We start from the raw sequence: 24,698 nt of genomic DNA, 5'->3' as shown, positions 1-24,698 counted from the left end.
TTGAATTAATTTTTAGGGTCAAAAAGATGAATTTCCACCATAATTCTACCTAATGAATTAAGGTCGAGAAATTATGTGACAGAAAGAATATCTTGGATATTTTAATTGGTAAAATCACTAAATTGATATTTACCCAAAATTAGATGTTTATTGGAAGGAAATCCTTGTTAGAACAAAACCGAATGAATTTGGTTAGACTACGAGAGGGATGGACAGTAAACCTACTTGTCCATCTCTCGATCTAAATCAAGCAAAAACTTAGTGACCAATTCCAGTTCCTAAATACAAAGAATAGACTACCGGAACTAAACTAGTTTTTCCTTGACTAAACTCACCAAGAATTTAGTTAGACAAATAGACAAAATGATGGCCTCATGAGAGATCAAGGATTCTCATTATGAAACTGAGAATTATGGAAAAAAGGGTTTTGTGGAACCAATCTCGAACTGGAATTTACTTGCATTAGAACCTCTATTTTTCATTTAAAGGATTGTTTTGCACTGGAGGAAGCATTTGGCATGTGTTTTACTACTAAGAGGAGGTTCGTTTGGAACAGCTGGCGGGGAGTCATCAAGGGACGTCGCTCATGGCAAAGCCTGTCGAGGTCTTGACGAGCCTCGGTACGATTAAAATGGTGCACTTCCGGTACGATGGGCGAGGACTGACGAAGCGGTCCCTGAGTGAAGTGCTAGGACACCTAAGGAGGATCCTAGAGAGTTCTGACCAGGTGATGCATGGGCTCGCAGTTGCTAAGACACCCATGCATATGTCGAGGAAGATTTGGGATGGACTAAAAGGAAAGATTTTTGGGAACCAAATTTTGATACTAGATCTCGTTGGTTGGCCAGTTAGTCTTCAACGGAGAGTCCAGAGGAGGAAACATTTTGTAATACAATGGACTTAGAATTTTAGCCATCACCATGTGGAATCCTAGTAGGTCTTTGGAAAAATAGCAACAACGGTACCATAAGACCGATGCCTTGATTTCTCACAGGGTGGAACCTTATGTCTTTGCTTCACTAAAAAACCATCGTCATCAGAGGCTCTTAGCGGCTCTTGATATCCTTGGGGTGGAAGTCACTAGCCATTCCTTGGTCTCCATAGGGTGGTGGTAGTTTATCACTTCATTTCACAAAAAAAGAAAAAAAAAACACATACTTTTGTTATGTAAGTAATCATCTAATCACATGCAATTTCACTTCCAAAGCTAACATATAGCTTTAGATGGTTTGTATGTCATCATTGTGGTTTAGAATGTGGTCATAATAACCATAGGCATAGTTTTTGAAATTAGTTCATGAATCATAGACTTTTACCTATTTCTAAGCTAGATCCACATTAATCTTCATCTTTGTAGCATCTTTGGGAAGCTTAACCAGTCTTATCCCTGATTTCATAACTGTTTGTTCAGCTATTTCCTTGTCAACTTCTACTTGTTGCCCTAAGAACATATTACTTGTTATTATTGTTGCCATGCAGATCATCCCAAGCCTTGAATTGCTTTCACCCTATGACCTCAAATCTTCTTTAATGACATCTTCAGACGAAAAAAATTGCATCAGGAAGGGGGGGCATGTTTAGTGCCATTGAAGACTTTGTAAAAGACGTCTATGGCACTAGTCGGCCACCACATATTTTTCACATTCATTGGCCTAGGCACTAGAGAATTCATATTTCTCTTGTAACGAATTATTTTACATGTGTGCAATCATTGCTTGTATATGAAAGGCGCACCATGGGATAATAAGGTTAGAGTTACTAGCTAGGATAAGGTATTTGCACTAGTGTAGGAAGTCTTGGATGCACTAGGACCTCATTTTTAATATTGGCCGGCTAAGTGTGAACATTATGATCCAAGTATAAAGGTCAAATTGTAACTCTAAATCTCATTCTTGTATGCACTCTTATATGCTCTCAAGTGAAGATATTGCTCTATTCTTCTCTCAAACCTTGCCTATCTCTTGCCTTTAATGCTTATGTGAGTGTGTGTGTGTACTATGAGGGAGGAAGTGAGAGAGCTACACTTGAGGCATGGTGATGGCGGCCTTGTTGAGCTAATTTGGTGTGCTTACATTGATGTAGCTACAACATAAGGATTCCCTGATTCAATAAAAGAGATATGTACAATCATAAGATGTGCTTACATTGATGTATCTACCATAATAATTGCTCAAAGGGTTATGTACACCGAATTTTTTCTACACATGTATGTAGATTGAAGAAAGCATTATATGGGCTTAAGCAAGCACCACATGCATGGAGTGACAAGATTAATATCTCAATAGCATTAGATTTCTTTTGAAAAATCCATATTCTTCACTATATGTGAGGAAAACACAAAATGGTATGGTGGTGATTGTTGTCATTTATGTGGATGACTTGATAGTCATAGGTGATTGTGGGAATGACATTGACAATGTGAAGGCATCATTGATTGAGCAGCCAGTTTGACATCAAAGGTTTGCAATTCTTTCTTGGCATTGAGCTTATCAGGACATCACATGGTATATGGTTGGTGCAAAGGAAATATGCCGTAGATATGACTAGAAAAATATGGCATGACTAGATGCAAGCTTATGGTGGTGACACCATTGGAGAAGAACATAAAAAAAAGGGCTGATCTTGGATGATGGCATTACTATGTACAAAAAGATGGTTGGGAGCTTAATTTACTTGACTATCACTAGACCAGATTTATGTTATGTAGTGGGACTATAGTTATTCAGCCTATGCAAAGTCCCAAAAAGCCACATTCGGATGTTGATCATGAGATATGTGAAGGCCACTACCCATTACGATTTATTTTATGAGCATGGAAAGGATGTAATGATGTATGGTTACACAAATACAGATTGGGTAGGTAGTGCTTATGATAGGAGATCTAGTAGTGTGTATGCATTTAGTATGGGAAGTGCTAGAGTCAGATAGAGTAGCAAGAAACCCACAGTTCCTTTATCTAGCATAAAGGCAGAGTATAGAGGAGCAGCTACATGTGAAGTGGTATGGCTAAAAAAAGTTACTTATGATTTAGGATAGCATCATGATGGAGGAGCACAGCTACATGTGAAGTGGTATGGCTAAAAAAAGTTACTTATGATTTAGGATAGCATCATGATGGAGGAGTTGTCATATATTGTCTCACAACATAAGTAGTATTTAGTTGGCTAGTAATCCAGGTTATACTGTGACACACTACAATAGAATGTGGGTGTAGCCATGAAAATATCTACACTTTTATAACTAGAAGGGTAGGTGAAATTACTGTGTGATAAAAAAAAGCTGGGGCAAACTGAGGAGTCTACACAAGACTCCGTAGTTTGCCCCAACATTTTTTTAAAATTAAAACAGAGTAAGAGTTTTATGATATAAATATAAACATGAAAAATACATAGAATGAGAAGAATGCAAGTGAGCCCAAAATGTATTATATTTTGCAAATTGTCGGGTAGTTGGCCATATATACAAAAAATATATCAAAGAAGAGGTGGGTAATCAGAATCCTCATCAGATTCCAAGTGCGCATCATCACTGCCTTCCTCTTCCTATTCACTTCCTTCTACCACTTCATGCTCATAATCTGGATCTTCCTCTTTTTCTTTCCCTTTGTCCTACATGCATGCCATCAAGCGCAAGGTAAGTGTAATACAATAAAAGACAATTAGATATAGATAAGAGAAGGGTTGTTTCACTACTTACCTTGTCTACTCGAGTCCTCAAAATGGACACATCCAAGTGTATGCCTCGCGTCTGCATCCATGCCTACAATTGCGGATGGGGGGCTCTGTAGTCGTAGTTATACTCCTCCTTTGTTAGGTCACACCCAAAAACCTTCCTCTACAAAAAAAAAAAATTTAAGAAAATATATAATTAGTTAAACAAAATAATATAGTACAAAACAAAATTAATGAGGAGAAGTAAATGATTAGTAAAATAGGTACTTACAAAATAAGCAATGAAGGAGGACTTTCCTCCGGAGCCAAAGTGTGAAGCCCCTCTCTTTCATTAGTCACGAAGCACTTACCATCGCCTGTTGTTGAAAAGCACGTGGGTGATTTCTCACAAAGCTTTGTGCATGCCTCCACCACTCCTCCTACGTGAAAATGTAGGGCTTCTCCAAATTGTTCTTTACCACTCTCCTGATGGCTACTCTCCTATTAGAGACAAAAATCTTTATTCTTCTCTTCATCCACTCCTCTGAGAAAAAAAGGCCCGCATGTGGAATGTCCCTTGGGATAAGAAGCACTTTGCTTCAATTGAAGGTATAATTTTCAAGTCTATTAAAAGTAGCACTCTTCCTTGTTATGTAGAGCACATGGCTGCCCACATGAAGTGCAGTCTACTCTTTGATATCACTACAAACCTGTCTTGGAAGAGATGATCATTCAGCTTGATTTTTGTGGATGACATGATGGCTGCCCACATGGAGTGTAGTCTACTCTTTGATATCACTACAAACCTGTCTCAGAGGAGATGATCATTTAGCTTGATTTTTGTGGATGACATGGCTGAGGAGAGCCATGATGTGACTAGGCATTTATTATATTATGCTACATGCTAGACCTATGGCTATTTTGATTCCATGGACATGCCATGTTGAAATTACTTCCTCTTGGTGTTTCATGGTAGTCATGTGTCACTACAACAGAATGAGGGTGTAGCAGCAAAAATAGCAGCGTTTTTATTACTAGAAGGGTAGGCGGACTATTTTCTCTACTAAAAATGCTACTATTTTCGATGTAACGAATTCGCAGCTCAGTAGCAAAAATAGCAGCCTAGCAGGTGATATTTTGCTGCTATTTGCGCTGCTTAGTAGTGAAAGTACTACACAATAAAAAAAAAAGTTGGGCCAGACTGGGGAGTCTGCACAAGACTCCCCAATCTTCCCCAGCTCTTTTTTTTTTAAATTAAAATAGAGTCACTGTTTTATGACACAAACATAAACATAAAAAACACACAAATTGTAAAGAATACAATTGAGCTCAAATTTTATTTTATTTCACCAAGTATCGGGCCTTTGGCCATATATACAAAAAATATATCAATGAAGAGGTGGTTAACTTGAATCCTCATTGGATTCCGAGTGATGATCATCATCGCCTTCTTCGTCCTCTTCACTTCCTTCCACCGCTTCATGCTCGTAATCAGGATCCTGCTCTTCCTCTTCCCCTTCATCATACATACATGCCATCAAGTGCAAGGTAAGAAAGGGAAATAAAATACAATTAGATGTAGATAAGAGAAGGGTTTAGGCTCACTTACCTCATCTGCTTGAGACCCCAAAATAGACTCATCCGAATGTACGCATCCACGCCCACAATTACGAATGGGGGGATTTGTATCCATAGCCGTACTCCTCCTTTGCTGGGTCACACCCAACAACCTCCCTCTACAAAAATAAATTAAGAAAATATACAATTAGTTAAAGAAAACAATATAGTACAAAACAAAATAAAAGAGGAGAAGAAATGATTACTAAAATAGATACTTATTACGAAATGAGCAATGAAGGAGGACTTTCCTCCCGAGCAAAAGGGTGAAGCCCCTCACTTCCGTAGTCGAGAAGCACTTGCCGTTGTTGTTGTTTGAAAAGCACGTGGGTGCTTTCTCTCATGAAGCTACGTGTGTGCCTCCACTCCTCGTGCGTGCAAACGCTAGGCTTCTCCAAATTATTCTTTTCTGCTCTCTTGATATTTACTCTCCTATTAGAGAGAAAAAGCTTGATTTGTCTCTTCATCCACTCCTCGAAGAAGCAAAGACGCGTATTTCTTTGAAAGCTCATCTTGTGCTTTCCACCTTTTGAAAGAGTTCATGAACTCCAGGTTTGCAAGTACATGCATGCGGTTCATGACTTGCTTCCCTCGTCCAACCATCATGAGGGCACCATCGACATCTATGTTGTATGGTAGGGTGTGTGGATTGAATGGTGGAATGGTCTCTTGGGGGCTGGCTCATAATGAGTAAGTGAAGAGCCCCCCTGCTAGGGAGATGCATCAGGAGACCTAGTGCTACTTTTGCCAAAGCAAAAGTAGCTTTGGCAAAAGCAACCTTCTCCCCCCCACTATCACATCTACTAGCCCTCCTAGACTCCCTACTACGTCGACATCATGGTGAAGACGGGGATGTGAGGGAGCAGAGGTGGATCTAGTCGAGGAAGGTGGTGTAGGCTCATCACAACCATATTGTGATGGGCCTGCACCACTTAGCTCCGCGCCACTTGGACATGTGCCTATCAAAGGTGTGGTCTATCTCGACTGGGCAAGTGGGGTAGATTGCCCCCATGGTATCGACTGGCCCAATTGTAGGCCTACCTGCATATAAGATCAAACAATAAGACTTATAGAATGCATAGAAGGTTAACTTTGCGTATACGAAAAGGTTTGATGGAACCATACCTGTTTTTGAGTAATCTGAGACTAAGCTTACTGCCCATATCGTTCATTTATAATAGATAGCAGATTTGCCACATTTGGGTCTTGTGATGGGTCAATCGACATTGCCTATACATACATGCATAAGAGTGAATTGCTTAAAGCATAAACCATAAAGGCCGTATGCATAGAGCCTTATGTATAAAGCTCTATGCACAGAGCCTATGCATAGAGCCTTACATATAAAGCTCTATGCATAGAGCCTACTCATAGAGTCTCACACATAGAGCCTTATGCATAAAGCATATGCATAGAGCCTTACGCATAGAGCCTTATGTATAAAGCGTACACATAGAGCCTACGCATAAAAGCTTTATCTATAGAGCTTGCTTTAGCCTATGCATAGAGGTAAATCTAAGCTAAACCTAAACCCAACACCCAAGGGTGCAAAAAAGGAAAAACATGCTATAAGCAATTAAAAGATGAAGAGAGCTTACCATTCTTATGTGAAGCTAAAAGAGAGTATTAGTGCAAGAGCTGCAAAACAAAAGAGGCAACAACACACAATTGCTCTAACAATCTTAACCTTTTGATATAAAAAATAATTAGTTTCTAACCAATGTTTTCTCATTGAGCTCTCCACCTCCTTTGTAAAACATTTAGCTTCAAATTTTTTACAACACTCTTTTAATAGCCCCACTTTGGTTTTGTCTCTATGAAACCCTATTCAATGCTATGCTCTAATACGATGTTCATTGACTTTTATAGCACTTTCTATTTTCTTGCTTCTTGAAGGTAAGAAATCGGTAAGGAACACATGTTTACACAAGATACAACCACAAGATACAATCATAGAGATAATCAAACACAAATATGAGAAAACTACACAAGTTTGAATACCACCATTAGAAGAACTCTTTCTGATATTAATGAAGATAGAAGTCTAATTTACGTAACAATCTAGGGAGATTATCTCAATCCCAAAGAGGGAGGCCTTCTAAACACTATAAATAGTAAGTTTGTTACACTCTAATAACCTAAGTATGGAGATTCTCTCAATCCCAAAGATGGAGGCCTTGTAAACACCATACACATCAAGTTTTTTGCAATCTAAGCATTTCTCCTTACTCTTGTAACACTTGTTATCACTTGTACTAAACTTGATTACAAAGGATAAATATATAGTGCACTTGTTATCACTTGTATTAAACTAGATTACAAAGGATAAATAGATAGTGCACTTATTATCACTTGTATCAAACTAGATTACAAAGGGTGAATATATAGTGTAGTTCTATATTAAAGTGGTTGTTGAAGTATATTTCATAGTGCATGCATATAATATCTCACAAAAGACAAATTTGATGGAGATGACATTTTATGGATAAGAGAATCATATAGTTATCTAAAATTTTGTGGAATAAAGTTTCTTCAGATTCCTCGTGCCAATTTTGTAGAGCAAGTGTATGTAGTTTATAACTTCCAAAAAGTTTGGATAATTTCCTCATGATTATAGATCCAAGTAGAGAATTAGTTCAACAAACTTTATGTGAATGTTACCCATATATCAACAAGAAGAAGAAGTTTATTAGGAATATTTTTGCCGACTAGCAAGCTACTTTTACCAACCACCATGCTGCTGATCCAAAACCACCGCACGTGTTTTAAACCACTATGCTTGTTCTTGACCACCGCGTTTGTTCTTGAGCATTATGCGTATTCTTGACTAACGGGTTGGTTTTCCAACTCACGCTTGTCAAAAGCTACTGGGCCTTCTTGCCACCATAAGCATGTAGTCATATATTAATGTTGAATTTTAACAACATGCATCATATAAGAAACATGTAATCACATCCAAAGATGACATGCATTATCTTCAATATAGTGCTTGTTTATTATAGAGACATCCACGCTATCCATCCAAATTTGGCATGAACTTCTCTTCAATATATTTCATATTTATTGTGGAGGCGTCTAAAGCCATTAATAATGCATTCAATATTCAATGCTCTTCAATCCCCATGGATTGGTCCTTTGTTAAAGCCATTTAATTTGGTACACCCACAAGAGCAAGTGTGATTCCTTGTGCCATTGCCTCACAATTTCACAAATCATTCCAATGTTACCATAAGGTAGGAAGGGAGATAAATTGGGTTCAACTTAGGCATAACTCTATGAGAAAGAAATAGGCTTATGTTCTTGATCCTATAACCTACAATAGCCTACAGAGATGTGGACATAATGTACCTCCTTCAATTAAGCCATGGCAAGATCTCTTTGATGAGGACACACTTGTTTTGGTTAATACATGTTGGATATTTACTTTGAGTGTCATAGATAAGAATCTCACTATACACTTTATTGAAGCCCAACAAGAATATCTATTATCCTCAAGTCCTTATGCAAGGGACTTCTAAGGAAAACATGTTTCTCATAATCCCACCAAATATCATATAAATATTCGATTATCAAAAGGGATCCCTTATACATGTACTATTACCTATTTTCAAAATAAAACATGCCATTATCTATCTATGCGTCAAGGTTGTAAGTTCCTCAGTGCATTACATTCTACACTTTTGCTAATGGCTTGAACAAATTTTTTAATAGGTTGTTTGCACTTAAAAAGTTGAGGGGCTGTTAATCCAATTCTAGGATTAACATGAGCTACCACCATTATCTTACATCAAGGAGTCACGGTAGGTACACAAAAGGGTCATACATTCAAGATATGAAGCAATAGTGTCCAAAGCTACAACTTGGACGGGCGCCCATAATGGCGTGACGAAGTATTTATGGCGATTCCCGCTTCAAGAACGTGTGGTATAGCAAGTTAGGATGAAGTCCTAAGTGATGTACTTTATGGATATATTATGAGAGTAGTCATTGTAATAGCATTAGGCCTCTTATGAGAGTAGTCATTGTAATAGCATTAGGCCTCTTATGAGCCTAAAATTCTCGGCCGGCCACAATTTAAGTGAGTGTGAACACTTATGGCCATGTATATAAGTGAATTTCTCTCATAATACAACATACTCTCTCATTGTGCGATTGAGTCTTGCTCTTGCTAATCCTCTTGCTAATCTCTCTCCCCAATGCATGCTAGAGTGAGTGTGTGTGAGTGAAGTGAGGTGAGAGGAGGGACGAGGACCTGTAGTGCAACACGGCGGTGTGACAACGCTCACGGGAGACGCAGTGGAATTGCTTCTCAAGGCGTTGTAGAGCTTGGAGACCTCAAGGGTTACGAGCTCGGCCATTGGAAAGATCCTCACAACAATTGCGGTTTACCAGGTAATCTCTTTTTGGATGTGTTTCAAGGAGGGTTAGGGTGAGCCATAACATGGGCAGTTAACATTTGTGACATTCATGTTATAGGTTACTTAAATCATAAATTAAATTAACATTTGTGAGATTCATGCTATAGGTTACTTGAATTAAGACATTATGATAAATTTGAAAGTTTATTGGGGGTTTGTGTCACTATCTAAAATTATAGCAAGCTATAAAAAAATTTCATGAGGTGTTGTTGTCTGTTAACTCATTTTCATTTGAGGTATCATCATGATTTGTGATGTTATTCTTTGAAAAGGTTCACCATAAAAAGAATTCATGAGGTGCTATTGTCTGTTAATGCGTTTTCATTTGAGGTATCATGATTTATGATGTTATTCTATACTTTCGTTTAAAGAAATCACAATCCTTGAATATATAATTCATACAAATATAAAATTATCATTCACATCATTTTCAAGGATTGGTTAATGGTCTTAATATGGTTGAGCATTCATTTTTTCTTTTATAATTTTAGGAGACTAAATCCCATAGACAATCACTAGTTGGTACCAACTTTGAGCGTCTATCTTGCCATGTAATAAACTAGCTTAATGATGCTTCACTTTTCCCTTGAATTTTCTTCAATAGTTTATGTGGGAAAATTATCACTTGGCAAGTCTATTGTTTATATACCACATACACTCTTACATGCGACATACATTATTGAATTTTCTTCAATAGTTTCTGTGGGAAAATTATCACTTGGAAAGTATATTTTTTATATACCTCATACACTTTTATGTGGGAAAATTTTCACTTGGCAAGTCAATACCACATACACTTTTACAATGTGCCATTTGATTGAAAGCCTAAATATAATTCTACGCACATGCATGAGCATGCATACATGAAAATCCAAATGTACGAGCATGCATACATGGAAATTACTAAACACATATATGCGAATGCATACATGCAAATACAAATGTACAAGAACTCATTATCTTTATCCTTTTTGGTTATTGAGTGCTTATAATGTTTATAGTTTTCCTATGTAGAAGCACACCACAAGCATTCAACACATGTTTTCCTCCTCAAATCGTGTAAAGTAAGGTCATGATGTCATTTGTGAATCAAATATTTTTATCGAATAATGCTTACAAAATTACCACGCAGCTTGTATATGAACTTTGCATGAGAAGACATCTTCCCAATCGTGAGTAGCATTTTAAGAAAGACAAACCTAAGTGGGAATTAAAGACCTTTTCTGTTTAAGAAAAAATTATCTAGGTATATCTTACTTTTTAGATTTTTTACATCCATTGGAAAGGGTGATAGACTTTAAAGAGACGTTAAACTATAAAGACATATTATAAACATTTCATAATTAAAAACTTTTTAGATTTTTCACATACATTGGAAAGGGTGTGATAAACTTTAAACTACAAAGAAATAATTCTAAATATTTCAAAAAAGTAAGACCTATAAGAAAATTAAAGTTTCATTACAATTTTCCTAAAGCATATATAGCTTGTACATCACTTTCAACATTTCAAAATTAGTGGGTGGAATTGCTAGGTGTATATCACACATACAAGACATATCACAGATACAAGACATGGTTAATAATATCCCAAATGCTTAAAAGGCTAAAGATGAAAGGGGAAAATGAATGTGTGAGGAATTGATAAAAGGAATAAGTACCATAAATTATACAAAATAAAATAGAAAAGCATCAATATATTGGTGTGTAGTCTAGTCATTAAGGACAAATAATGAAAAGTATATTGGAGTGAAATCATTAAGTAAAGATAATGAAAACTATATTGGTGTATAGAATCATTAAGGAAAGAGAATTAAAAGTATATTCTATGTAAAGATATTGAAGGTGAGAGGTGGGTGAGAGTGACCATGATCCCTAAAGTAGCTTATTTATATCATACAAATTACTTTGAGATCTCTTATTAGACGAGTCCTTTTTTTTTGGAGAAGAGGGAAGGGGGTCAATACATGAGAACTCCATAAATCATGTGTTTTAAAAACCCTCTATTTATAAATCTTAGCATTTCAAAAGAATCCCTTTTGTAATTTTGGAGGTAATATAATTAGCTGCTTGTAGCTTTTTAATATCTTTGAATTAAAATCCCCCTTATGTATGTAATTTTTTTAATGAGTTCATGAAATCCAAAACTCCTTCTATTGGCCTCATATGTTGTCTTTCATAGGTAAAGGCCTTCAAGAATGCATGTCCATCTTGTTGCCATAATAAGAGTTTGAAAATGATAACCCAAGTTAACATTTATTAGTTAGGAGTTGCAATGAAATGCAATCTATAAGGCCCAAAAACGGCTCTTTAGGAGGAATTGATGATCTTTCAATGGTGGTGAGATGCAAGGATATTAAAAATCACCCAACCTAGTTTAGTGAGAAACATGAATATAGAAACACCTCTATGTGAGGATAGATTCATTTGCCTTCATGTTATTTAAAGAAATCTGGATGTGCATGTCCACTCACAAAGGAACCTTCTTTTGAGATCTTAGAAAAGGGTGCCTTACCTTAGATTTGGGTTGATTAAAATTAAAAATACAACAAGGACTCTTGGGTTGATGAAATCTTGGGATGGGAGTTTCAAGCCAAAATTTCATGGCAAGAAAATGTTTTGCACGGTGCATGGTCGTGAGGTGGCAAAATGCTAAGCTTACACAACATGTCTAGCTCACAACAAGTGCGCAAAGCTTATGCATAGAGGATTTACCTTTCCTTTTTTACTTCATGGAGTAAAGGTTGTGTGTAGAGGATTTACTTTTCCTTTTTTACTTCATGGAGTTAAGCGTGTGTGTAAAGCTTGTGTATAGAGGATTCACCTTTCCTTTTTTACTTCATAGAGCAGGGAAAGGATGGGGCGAGTGATTTACTGCAAGAGAGGGGTACCTAGAGGAGTTGCACTTTTAGTGGAGTAGTGGCCACACACACTCATAACATTTGGAGTGTTCACATGCACTCAAGGGAGTGCCACCATAGCCAAGATCTTGGAGCTTCAAAAAGGGTAATTGTATTATGTCTTTTATAGTCCAATGCCCCCACATGCCGCATATGTAAATGTATCTAAGCAAAAAAAGGTTGCACTCAAGTGGAGTAGTGGCCACACACACTCATAATGGAGTGTTCACATGCACTCAAGGGAGTACCACCATAGCCAAGAGCTTGGAGCTCCAAAAAGGGTAATTGTATTACGTCTTTTATAGTCCAAAGCTCCCATATGCCACGTATGTAAATGTCCCAAAGCCCAAAGTGCCTAGGCCTATCCCCATGTGTATGTGTACATTACATTTACCTAAAAGAAGAGCCACTGGGAACCTCTCTTGTGCTTTCTCCATTGTCAAAGAACGTGGGGTGGGTTGGTGGGTAGGGATTGGGTTTCTTTATTTATTTTTTTTTGGGGGGGGGGATCAGTGATACCACCAATTGTGTATATATGACCATATCCAATTCAGCATAAAGGAGTTCGGATGATGACATCAGGGAGATACATGTTTTTACCCCAAGAGTTGTTGGATTTGAGTTATTGTAGATACCACATATAAATGATTGTTGTTGGAACATACTCTTAATAATTAGTGATGTGGAGTAGCCATAGGAAAATTCTTGAAAAATATAAGTTGGAATTTCAACGAATCAAATGAAGATTTCGACAACCCCTACCCTGACAAATTTAGTGTGTAAGCACCCTTAGTCAAAATTATCGCTCATGCATCAAGCACTTTATCTACTCATCTTATCCGAGATTCTTAAAGTTTCAAGGGCTACCTAATTACATGTTGCTTTTGATCGCTTTAGATAACCTAAAAACTATTAATGGTCCCTTGTGAGGATGGTTAGTATGTAGAAAACATATACATTATGCGTGTTCAAGGTAAATTTTCAAAACCCCTTGTGAATGTAGAACGTGTAAAATGATCCTTTTCTCTCTACAAACTTATGACTTCTTTTTTAATAGAATTTAAAAGCCTATCATGTAATGATATTTTGATATATTTACCTAAAAATAACCCCTTCTATAATAATCGCATGTGATTTTTTTTGAGTGACCTCTCGAAGGGAAATTTGTAAATTGTGTTTATATTCAATATTCAATTTCCAAAATCTTCAAATAATATACACACTTTCCTCTCTTTTTTTTCTCCTTGAGTAGATCCTTCTATCGTCACTATTGAGAAGATCCTTCTATTGGTGCAATTGGGTACCTACAAAAAAGTGGCTTGGTCTTGGCGCTCGAAGGTGTACATTTGTGACCACTAAGTAGCCACAATACCAATTGTGGGGATTTGCACTTTGCCTCCTCTCTCGAAGACACAAGCCCACACAGCTAGGCTAAGCGCCCTTTGGCAACGTTTTGCAATTTAGTTATAATATGAGGTTTGCACAAATGTCTACGAATTTATGGAGATTGGCAATATTTTACTATTTAGTTAGATATTTGCACAAAAGTCATGGAGAACAGGAAAAGTCCACACAAGCCCAGAGAGCTAGGCTAAGTGCCCTTTTGGGGCAACAATTTACGGTGTAGTAAGAAAAGGATATTTGCACAAAAGTCTACAAAATTTATGGAGATTGGCAATATTGTACAGTTAAGATAGATATTTGTGCACAAAGGTCTAAAAATTTATGGAGAATTGGGGTTGGTATTGAGTGGTGTTAAAGACCTTAGACAACCTTGTTTGTAAAACCGAAAACTTGAATGTGACGTGGCACAGCTCGTGCTGTACTTGGAAGTTGCCACGTCGCGTGGACAGATCTTGTCTCTCTCTTTTTATTGCTGATAGTGGAGATCACTGGCCACCACCTTCTCTCTCTCTCTCTCTCTCTCTCTCCCGCTCCCGTCCGCTTTCCCGTTTGACAGCTTTGCTTCTTCTTTACTACTGTTCTTTTTGGGCCCATGCTCTGTTTCCATAGCCATGAGGCGACTGCAAAGTGTAGAAGCTCCATGGCGAAAAGAGCATCGCATGCAGCAGCACTATATGAAGTTTAACCCCAAAGTGGGAAATCAGGTACCCTTCTTATCATTGTCTCCCCTGGTTGCTTTGGCGCGTTCATATGATCATTAATCTGCTCCAGCAGTAAGAATCTGTGTTAGGGCTACGGTAGGAGTTCGCCTCCTGAGGATTCTGCATTAAGGATAATCAGAAACACAAGGGTTTGTTCCTTCGGGTTACTGCAAACTTAGGACTATAATTAGGGTTACTTGTGGGGTTTTGTTTTATTATCTCCTATTTAGAGCTACAGTAATGCAATTGATTTCCAAGTCTACTGTAAGTATCTGGTTCAAGAACAAAGAGAGCGAGAGAGAGAGAGAGAGAGAGAGAGAGAGAGAGAGAGAGAGGGGGGGGGGTGCGGAGGGGGTTGAGAGACAGAGAGAGGATGGGGGAGGATGGCGAGCGAGGGAGAGGTTGAGAGAGAGAGAGAGAGAGAGAGAGAGAGAGAGAGAGAGAGAGGGTCATTGAGGGGGAGGGTGGAAACGGGGGGAAGGGGGGGGGGGGGATATATGTAAACTGCTTTGTTTAGGTCATAATAAATCTATTTTTAGCTCTTACAGTAAGGATTTTTTGATCTTAGGGTTATACTGATTGTAGGGTTTTGAGGTGCCCCTGTTACTGCACCTGCAATGGATTTTATAAACCACCACCTTGCCAAAAAGACAAGCATGTTTGGGCTCAAACTTTGGGCTGTTATCTGCATCGGAGTGGGAGTATGTGTCATTCTGACCCTTTTTTTCGTGTCGCTGTGGCTAAGCTCAAGGAGAAAGCCCACAAGAAGACCTAGGGTCTTTATCCATAAGGATTCTATAGAAATTGGGGTGGACCGTAGTCGAAAGCCACCTGCCCAACACCTCTCAGATGGCTCCAGTTGCTTACCAAGCAGCATATTGGATGACAGAACACTCATGGAGAAGGAGGTTGTGCATGCTGTGGATGGGGTTCCTTTTAGAGCGCACAATTTGGACAAAGCTGACAGGGAGTACAAGGGCAAACGTTTTGGAAGAGCACAGCAAGCTGAACGGGGCGAAGAGGTCCGCCGAGAAATAGCTAACAGAGTTCCGTTTCTCCTCATGGGAAAAGGGGGTTTTGAAGGGGTGAGGAGGCAGCCCCATTTTCTAGACAAAGACTCAAATGCTAGTGGTGACTCTAAGTCTGCAGATTCTGCAGCTCCATCAGGAGCTACAGGGATCTCTGTTCCGGAGGCTTCTGATCTGAACTGGGGCCATTGTTACACTCAACGAGAGCTAGAGGTGGCGACAGATTCGTTCTCTGATGCCAATGTGCTCGGGGAGGGAAGTTATGGCATCGTCTATCATGGTCAGCTACCTGATGGCACTCGTATAGCCGTGAAGAACCTTTTAAACAACAGGTACAACCATGTGAATCTGACTTGACTATGGCACTGCATGGTTACAGTGCCCGCATAGTTCTACATAAAGTGATTTGCTTTCTTCATGTGAAGTTATGGTGAATGTGTCAAATGTGTTGAGAAGAGTTTGGTTCTTGCAGCGGGCAAGCAGAAAAGGAGTTCAAGATAGAGGTAGAGGCCATAGGACGTGTGAGGCACAAGAATCTTGTTCGCCTTATTGGTTACTGTATGGAGGGCTCCCAAAGGTTTTCTTCTTACACAATTTTTTCCCATAATACAAACCAGTTCTCTTTGTAATTGTGAAGAGAGTGTGTCCTTTTTGCTGGCCAGGATGCTTGTTTATGAATACGTTGATAATGGAAATTTGGAGCAGTGGCTTCATGGGCCTTTAGGAGATATTCCACCACTCTCCTGGGACATCCGGATGAAGATTATTCTTGACACCGCAAGAGGGTAAGTTTTTGATGCTGCCTTTATTTTCCAATACCTATAGCTTTCTTGCAAGATAGCATGGCTTTGAATTTTTGGCCAAATGCTTTTGACTGTTGTAAGTAAAGTTCAAACTCTCTGAGTCAATGGGCTCTAGCTTGAGTGGCTATTGAACCATGTCCCAAGCAGGGGGCGCGAGTATGAATCCCAACATCTATAATATATACAACTCACCCAAGAAAACTTACACGTTCTGTTGGTCATGCCAAGCTATTGGCCTTGAGTCTCTTGGTTTCAATTACTTGTCATCGCTTACATGTCCCAACATGTTATTCAACATCTGCTTCTACATTTATAGCTAAACTTACTTTCCAGCTTTTTTGGGAATGTTGTTCAAGGGTGATACTGAGCCATTGGTCTTGAAGCTCTCGCCATTGTCTTTATTGCTATATGTCATGCTGGGTCATGGGAGGCTCTATCTCAACAGCACAATTATCTGCCTTTCTTCTGCGGAATTTGCATACCATTGTGACAAGTCAGCAGCACAAATTCTGAGAACTATAATCCTCAGTTGTCATGAGAACCTGCAGCAGACTGTCGTCTGGAGTCTGGACTGTTGTCAGGAATCTGGAGTCTGGACACTCCACCCCTCACACCCGTGACAAACGGGAGTTATCATGAGCAAATCATTTCCTCGGCAAGCTGCTTTCTGGCTGCTCCCAGCTTGCTGATTTCCTGCCAGGAATGGCCTGACCATGACCATTCTCTTATTTGTCAAGATTTTGAAGTTGCTATATGCATCATGCCAAGCGTGGATGAATCTGAGGATATTTGTTCATCCAGCCCCACTCCAGCCTTCAGCCCATACAGTTGAGCACTTTTTCAAATGGGCACAACAAGGACCATTATCTTTGATTGCAACCCAAGCTTATGGCATGTGAATGTTTTAAGACATGCCTCTTTTGATGAAGCACTTGCCATAGCCCAAGAATATGAGAGGCTGGTGCTCAAGAAGAACAGAACATTCAGCTCCATAGACAGATCAGAAGAACACGCAGGGAAAGAAGGATGAGGAGCCAACTGACCTTACTTACAGAGGAGGTTGAGACTTGCCCTGGAGTGGGGCACTCTGGAGTTGCACTTTCAAGTACCACTACAATCAGCCAAAATTCCAGGCACAGATTGGTATGTCTAACAAATGGTGGGAAGGCATGTGAGAAAGCCCTTAGGAAGGGGGAAAAGGGGTGTATTCCCTATTCTTCAGGTCATGACTTGACCAACCACGTCAACCTGCAATTTCCCTCATGAAAAGAGGCCCTGGGCCTGCATGTGGGCATTCATTCCATTAAGCAGCTTTCAGCCTCTCTGGAGCAGTATTGCTCAGCGATGAAGGTGTCCAAATTAGCCCTAGAACTCAAGGAGACAGCAGAAAATCTTCAGGGACTGCAGAGGCACTTGCACCTTGAAGGAGAAGAGTTAGAATCTATATTACTGTAGGAAGAAGTACATACATACATTGTATGGTGTTGTGCCCGCCTTGCACACAGACATGGCGTTCAATGATCAAGACCTTGATGACATTTACTTTGAGGAATAATAATTTCAGCAAGACAATCTAGGCTATAGGCACTTCGAGACACATCACAGTTTGCAGAAAGTGCTGTAGTTACACAGCACACTGCAGAGATGATGTCCAGAGATCCAGGTGAGGGGAGGGGAATGAGGGTCAGGTGAAGTAGCCAAATAAATAGAACATATTTGTAGCACATGGTATGGAAGGATGAACATGCAAATTTCATGTGCATATGCATATGAAGACGTGTGAATCACAATTGGTCCAAAGGTTTCCTGCCAGACCTTGGTTGGCTTCTTTTGGCCACAATATTCATCCAGCCGGATGTTTCTGTTGACTTTGTATCTATCCTCCGTATCCTCAATCTCTTCCACAAGCTTGCAGACATTTGCACCTTTTGCATTTCAGTGCTTGACCATACCAATTCATGGACATCTATATGCTCATGTTTATACATTGTTTATGTTTGAATTTGGAGATTGCAGGCTGGCCTATTTGCATGAGGGCTTGGAGCCTAAAGTTGTTCATCGTGACATCAAGTCAAGCAACATCTTACTAGACAGTCAATGGAATGCAAAAGTCTCAGACTTTGGACTTGCGAAGTTATTGGGGACAGGAAACAGCCATGTCACGACAAGGGTCATGGGCACTTTCGGGTAAGTGAGTTGAGTTTTAAAAGGGCATGTGCATGTGTGCGTGGGTGCGTGTGTGTGCGTGTGTGTGTGTGTGTGAGAGAGAGAGAGAGAGAGAGAGAGAGAGAGAGAGAGAAACTTTTATTAACGTCTTCAAAAGACCACTAGGGTCTATAAGACAAAAAAAGGTATTACAAAATATCCAAGTGTTACACTGATCCTGGTAAAACAGAAAAATAAAACACTGGAAAAAGACAGGAATACAATAGCACGATGACCCAAGGTCCAAGGAACATCAAGCTAGGGTGGCTGGTAGGGCATCAATGTCCACATGTCTTGAGGATGATGAGAGAGGGATGATGATGATGAACCTTTCAATGTCGTAGTGAAGCCAGCCAACCACATAAGATTCCCAGGAAACAGGGTTTTAATCCATTAAGGGTTTCTCTCTCTCTCTCTCTCTCTCTCTCTCTCTCTCACACACACACACACACACACACACACAGGGGGAGGTGTTCAATTGCTTGACTTGTTTTTTCTTCTTGATTTCTATGTGCAGATATGTTGCTCCAGAATATGCCTCAACTGGTATGCTAACCGAGAAAAGTGACGTGTTTAGTTACGGAGTGCTCGTCACGGAATTGGTCACAGGAAGAGTTCCTGTTGATATCAGCAGGCCACCTGGAGAGGTGAAAGCTGAATCCTGTGAAGGTTGTCATTTTGAATTTTACAGCTGCGCAGATCCCTTCTCCCCAGCGTCTTTTTTTCCTTCTAGAAGTTCCTGGTCCTGATGTTGTATGTTGCAGGTAAATCTGGTAGACTGGTTAAAAGCAATGGTAGGCAGTCGCCGTTCAGACGAAGTGGCTGATCCAAAGATGGAGGTGAAACCATCACCACGAGCTTTAAAGCGAGCACTTTTAGTGGCATTGCGCTGCATAGATCCTGATGCCCAGATGCGGCCAAAGATGGGTCATGTGGCGCATATGCTTGAAACAGCTGAAGATAATCCCTTCTGTGAGGTAAGACTCTCTCCTCTGTGTGTGTGTGTGTGTGTGTTTTGGGGGGGGGGGGGGGGGGGGGGCGGGGGGCGGGGGGGGTGTTAGCTTTTAATGGTTCATGCAGATCCCAGGTTTCTCTCTCTCTCTCTCTCTCTCTCTCTCCCTCCCCTCCCCACCCCACCCCTCCCCACCCCCTACCCCCCGCCGCCCACCCTTCTCCCCTCTCTCTCTCTCTCTCTCTCCACGCGCACATGCGTGTGGAGTGAGTAATTGTCACTCAGGTAATTAAACTAGCATCAATTTTGTTTTGAAAAGGAACAGAAAAATACTGGGGAGAATATGCAAGCAAGAAATACTGAACAAACACAGATGGTTTTACAACAACACACCCATGCACAAAGAGCGGTTCAGAAATGGAAGGGAACCCTTCATGATGACCGTGTATCCGCGGGCACTGCTGATACCAAAGCAATGTGGAAATATGAACGCTAAAAGTTGTAGCTCCCTTGGGGGTATACTTGCCCCCCTCACCTCATGTGTAAGTCCTGGACGATGTCGAGAGAGCAGGGCGGAACCCAGTTCTCCTGTGTACTTCATGGCAATGCATGATTTGTTCTTCCACAAACACCCAAATTCCAGCATTACTATGAATCTTTTCTTCACAGCATTTTATGTATTTTTTGATGGGTTTCTGGAAATGCTTACTGGTTGTGTTTGGTTCAATCAGCAGTAGCTTCCTGGCTCTTGGGACTCAGAACCACTCCAAAAAAAAAAGAGGGGGTTTTGTGACCTTGATCAGGGGAGTGGGAGATGCTATATATATATATATATATATATATATATATATATATATATACATAATACAATACTAAATAGGTACCAATTATCATTTTATATTGTTCCACTTCTTTAAAGCAGAGCATAAAGATATGTTGAGTAATTGTGTTGTACGCCGTAATTACTTGTATCCATTTTGACCACAAAACTCTCATTTGGATCTTCTATTTTTAGCACACGAGCTGTAGCTATCAGTAGCTTAAGCTTTGCTTCTGGGTGGTTCATGTTGAAACATTCTCTCGCTCTTTGCACATGTATGTTTACTATAAACTCTTATTTTAACAATTATTAATTATGTAAAGATTGAGTAGAGATTAGGCATAAACATCATAAACCCTAATTCAATAGAGGGCTTGCTTCGTTTCATTTGACTCACAGCCTTGATACTGAGTAGAGATTAGGCATAAACACCAACAACCTTAATTCAATAGAGGGCTTGCTTCGTTCATTTACGTCACAACCTTAATTATGTAAAGACTGAGTAAAGATTAGGCATAAACATCAAAAACCCACTTGAGTGGGCCCCGGGTGTGTACGAAAAAAAAAAAGATTAGGCATAAACATCAAAAACCCTAATTCAATAGAGGGCTTGCTTTGTTCATTTACCTCACAGCCTTAATATGGCCCCATGCTCTTTCCTCAAACCCCACAATTGGTATTTCCTTGATTTCATGTGCTGGGCCATTTGCCTAATGCTTGCCATGTGGTCAATTAATCCTCTAATGTGTAAACCTCCTAGGGGCTTCCACCTTCTTCCTTCAATTTATACCTTTGGGCGTCTCCTTAGGCCTTTCTTACTTGGCGACCTAAGCATTGGCTTAGTCCTCCATAACAGAGAAGATGATTGTGATCATGTCCACCTGTGAGGCCTCTCCATGTCGTGGGAGTATGTCTTGGATCTGCAACTCACGGGTGGAAGGTCAAGAACCGTGGGAATGGGGGCATCTAGCTCTAAAAAGTGTGTGTGCTCGCTCTCTAGTTACTTCATGGGTGCATGGGACCCGAGGGTCATGCAGTCTGGTATGTTGTTGATGTCTTGTGTGATCCCTTTGTCCGTATGGGGAATGAGATCCAAAACGGTGAGTCAAGACTGTACTCTCAAAAGGGGAGAGACAACCCATCGGAAGGCCATGTTGGTCAAACCAGTTTACCAACCCCATGAGTACTAGGACCTCCTAAAGTAAGTTGCATGGAAAGACTAAATGGTCTACATTTAGAGTTGCATCCAGTGTGTACACATGATGTATGTAGGTGGTACTCTACATTTAGAGTTGCATCTAATGCAATGTGTATATTTAGAGTTGCATCCAATGTAGGATTATACATGTGTGGGTAGCGACTGTGTGAACCGGGGCTTACTAGGGACACTTTTTCCCTTTACATATCATAGAGGTTATTTTTCCCCTTGGATGTTTGGTGTGCCTGGACACCTTTACATGTCGGGTTTGTACTTGGTGGAGATGCTGGAGTTTGGAGATGTATTTGGTGTATTGGCACATGAAGACAAGCTTAAGGGAAGTAATTACTCCTTGTGGAGCTTTATGATCAAAAACTTGCTTGTGGCCAAGGGCCTATAGGGTCATGTGAGTGAGGATGATACCCATCCTGTAGACATGTGCCTAGCACACCTCAAAGAGGCGATGTGCGAGGTGGTCACAGCAACAGGCCCTATAGCACCTATTGTGCCTTAACAGGACTAAAGAAGATGGGATGCGAGAGATGTACATGCCATGTACTTAATTGTTTTATCGTGATCACAAGGTCATTTATACCTCATATCTAGTCTTGTACGGTGTCAAAGCATGCTTGGGATACTTTAGAGGCTATATACTAGGCCAGAGTTATGTATTTGAAAAGACAGCTTGATGGTAAGCATATGAATGAGGGGAGCATCATTTTAGATCACTTGACGAAGATCCAGGATTCACAAACAGTTGTTAAACATTGATGAAGTGATTCCAAATAGCCAACTAGTTTTCAACGACACTAACTCTTTGCCTAAGTCATACTTGAGCTTCCACACGTTGCTCAACCTGTCTATGAGGGAAAACCCTAACACACACTCCAGGAATTGGTGAGGCTTTTGTTGCGGGAAGAGTAGACAAGGAAAAACATCTATGGGTATGTGGCCATGATCAGGCATTTGTGGCATATAAGAAAGGCAAAAGCAAAACAGATGGCTATCAGCCAAGGGCTAATTCCAAACTGTCATTAAACAAGGACAAGGATGATTCAGGCAAGTCCAAGGAAAAGGGAAAGTGTCATTACTACAAGTAGCCATGGCATTATATTGATGAATGCAAAAAGAGGCTAGCCAAAGAGAAGAAGAAAGAATCTAGTATGGTTGTTGGTGACAATCTAGTATGGTTGTTGGTGACTCTCTTCTACTACTACTACATGTAAAGATGATGCATCAACAAATTATGTGTAGAATGATTGGGATTTTCTTGTATGTAGTTACGATGCTTCTCAAGAGCATATGTCTCTTAGTGTGGATATGATATCTCAGTGGCAAGATACTTACGAACTCTACCTCCCATGACTCGACGCCGCCAGATCCGAAATGCGAAGATCCAATGGTCTCCATCTGCCTCCACATGCTGCCTGCCCTCTGCTCATTTCTTTGCCTCCTTCCACTCGCGTTTGTCCGCAGTGGTGGCAGGCTTCTCGGCAGGATAGCCACCCGCAGCTACATTTAGCCCATCATCGTACGCGAGTTTTTTAAGGTGAGATCTTTTATTACTTAAGATCTCCCTTATTCGCGTCCTTCCCCATACATCCGAGAATGTAGCATGTGGGGGATTGGGGTACCGACTATGTACAGCCTCTATCACCTCCCCAACTAATCGGCTATTTTGATCTTTAAATTTAATAAAACAATTTCTATACAAGTTTGATACTACCCCACGTATGTACTCCATTACCTCTTTCACCCTCGCATCCATCACTATCCCGTCCCTATCCGTCACATCATAGCAGATCACTTCCTCCACCTCTCTCATCTCCTCCTCTTCCGAACTATCTCCTCTAACTCTTCTCCCTCTATCTCCTCTCTCATCACGTGCCCTACTACCTCCCCCACCACCAAAGCACCCGCCGCATCCTCCACTCCCACTCTTCCTACTGCTACGGGTGGAGTCATGACTGGGGGATTGTCTACGTGACGGTGGCTGTGAGCCCTGACGTGACGGTGGCTGTGAGTCCTGACGTGACGGTGCTTGGGAGCGTGTGCGTGAGTGTGTCTGGGACGAGGTATGTCTCCTCGGTGGGCGTGGAAGAGGAGAATCTGCATGCCGTCTCGTCGGGGACTCGTAGGCATAGACGGCATTGGAGTGCCCTTGATAGAGTACACACAATATGAAAAGGTACTCAACCAAATACAAGCATAGGCTTGAGTTTATTATGTTAGATGTGTTAGACTACTCTTTTAGGGTTTTCACATGTAGAGGCATTCATGATTCATTCACTACTCCTAGTTCTCATAGATTTCTCATGAGTATGTGATGAGTGATGCATCCATTGTTACACACAAGATTAGTGATACTTCACATGTGGGTTCATGGATACTTGTGCCAATATAATGGACCATGAGGAGCATAGGCTTGTGTTTATTATGTTAGATGTGTTAGACTACTCTTTTAGGGTTTTCACATGCGGAGGCATTCATGATTCACTTCTCATGGCTTTCTTGGCAGCGCTCATGTGGATATAGTTCATGTGTTTGAGTAGTCAACCATAGTACATGAGACTGAGTGATGACTTTATTGAGTTGAGGCCTCATAGGAGAGGCAAGCTTATGCACATCGATCATATCTTTAGTGGATCACATATGATGTGGATATTGAGAGTTTTATATTTTATCCAGGCATCTTCTTAGATCCAGTGGGGTGATGGAGATCAACTTATCATGGGATATGGGAGGGTCATATAGGGGCATCACTCATGGAGATAGACCATATCTATAAGGATGACTCTAGAGGCTTTGAGAATGCCCTGGACAATGACTTGGTGGATGATACCACTTATTTCTCATCTGTGGATACACTGTCAGTATTTAATGTGATGACTATGCTTATAATGACATTATTCACTTGGTGGAGGATACCACTTGGATACATTGTCAGTATCAGTGTGACGACTATGATTATAATGATATTGTTGATCATGCTTTTGCTTGGGA

At 40.3% G+C, this 24,698-nt stretch overlaps 1 protein-coding gene across 5 annotated transcripts; it reads left to right on the top strand.

The window, feature by feature from the left end:
* The first annotated feature begins 14,373 nt into the window (after positions 1-14,373).
* On the top strand, positions 14,374-20,574 carry LOC147626909 (putative serine/threonine-protein kinase At1g01540). Of its 5 annotated transcripts, none has more exons than XM_086815462.1 (8): positions 14,374-14,692; positions 15,275-16,049; positions 16,190-16,294; positions 16,380-16,502; positions 18,537-18,707; positions 19,243-19,372; positions 19,490-19,702; positions 20,003-20,574. In XM_086815462.1, the coding sequence occupies exons 2-8, from the start codon at positions 15,307-15,309 to the stop codon at positions 20,171-20,173; spliced, it is 1,656 nt and encodes a 551-aa protein (XP_086671588.1). In that variant the 5' UTR covers positions 14,374-14,692; positions 15,275-15,306; the 3' UTR covers positions 20,174-20,574. The 5 variants fall into 5 exon arrangements, 4 of the variants coding, with proteins under 4 accessions (XP_086671588.1, XP_086671586.1, XP_086671589.1 ...); XM_086815460.1 differs by having other exon boundaries at positions 14,478-14,692; positions 19,997-20,574; XR_015268427.1 differs by having other exon boundaries at positions 14,555-14,692; positions 19,243-19,394; positions 20,003-20,379.
* The last annotated feature ends 4,124 nt before the right edge of the window (positions 20,575-24,698 follow it).

This window comes from Cibotium barometz, chromosome 21 (assembly GCF_041138505.1).
Source record: "Cibotium barometz isolate CiBa-2024 chromosome 21, ASM4113850v1, whole genome shotgun sequence".
Lineage (NCBI taxonomy): Eukaryota > Viridiplantae > Streptophyta > Polypodiopsida > Cyatheales > Cibotiaceae > Cibotium > Cibotium barometz.
The sequence above is the reverse complement of the archived record's forward strand: the minus strand, read 5'-3'. Positions and strand labels throughout refer to the sequence as shown.

What these genes read in the sequence shown, in the direction of transcription:
- LOC147626909 (XM_086815460.1), top strand. Translation starts at nt 15,307, where the DNA reads ATGGATTTTATAAACCACCACCTTGCCAAAAAGACAAGCATGTTTGGG. An exon ending in ATTCTTGACACCGCAAGAGG is followed by an intron (nt 16,503 to 18,536) that starts GTAAGTTTTTGA and finishes TGGAGATTGCAG; the next exon opens with GCTGGCCTATTTGCATGAGG. An exon ending in TCAGCAGGCCACCTGGAGAG is followed by an intron (nt 19,373 to 19,489) that starts GTGAAAGCTGAA and finishes TGTATGTTGCAG; the next exon opens with GTAAATCTGGTAGACTGGTT.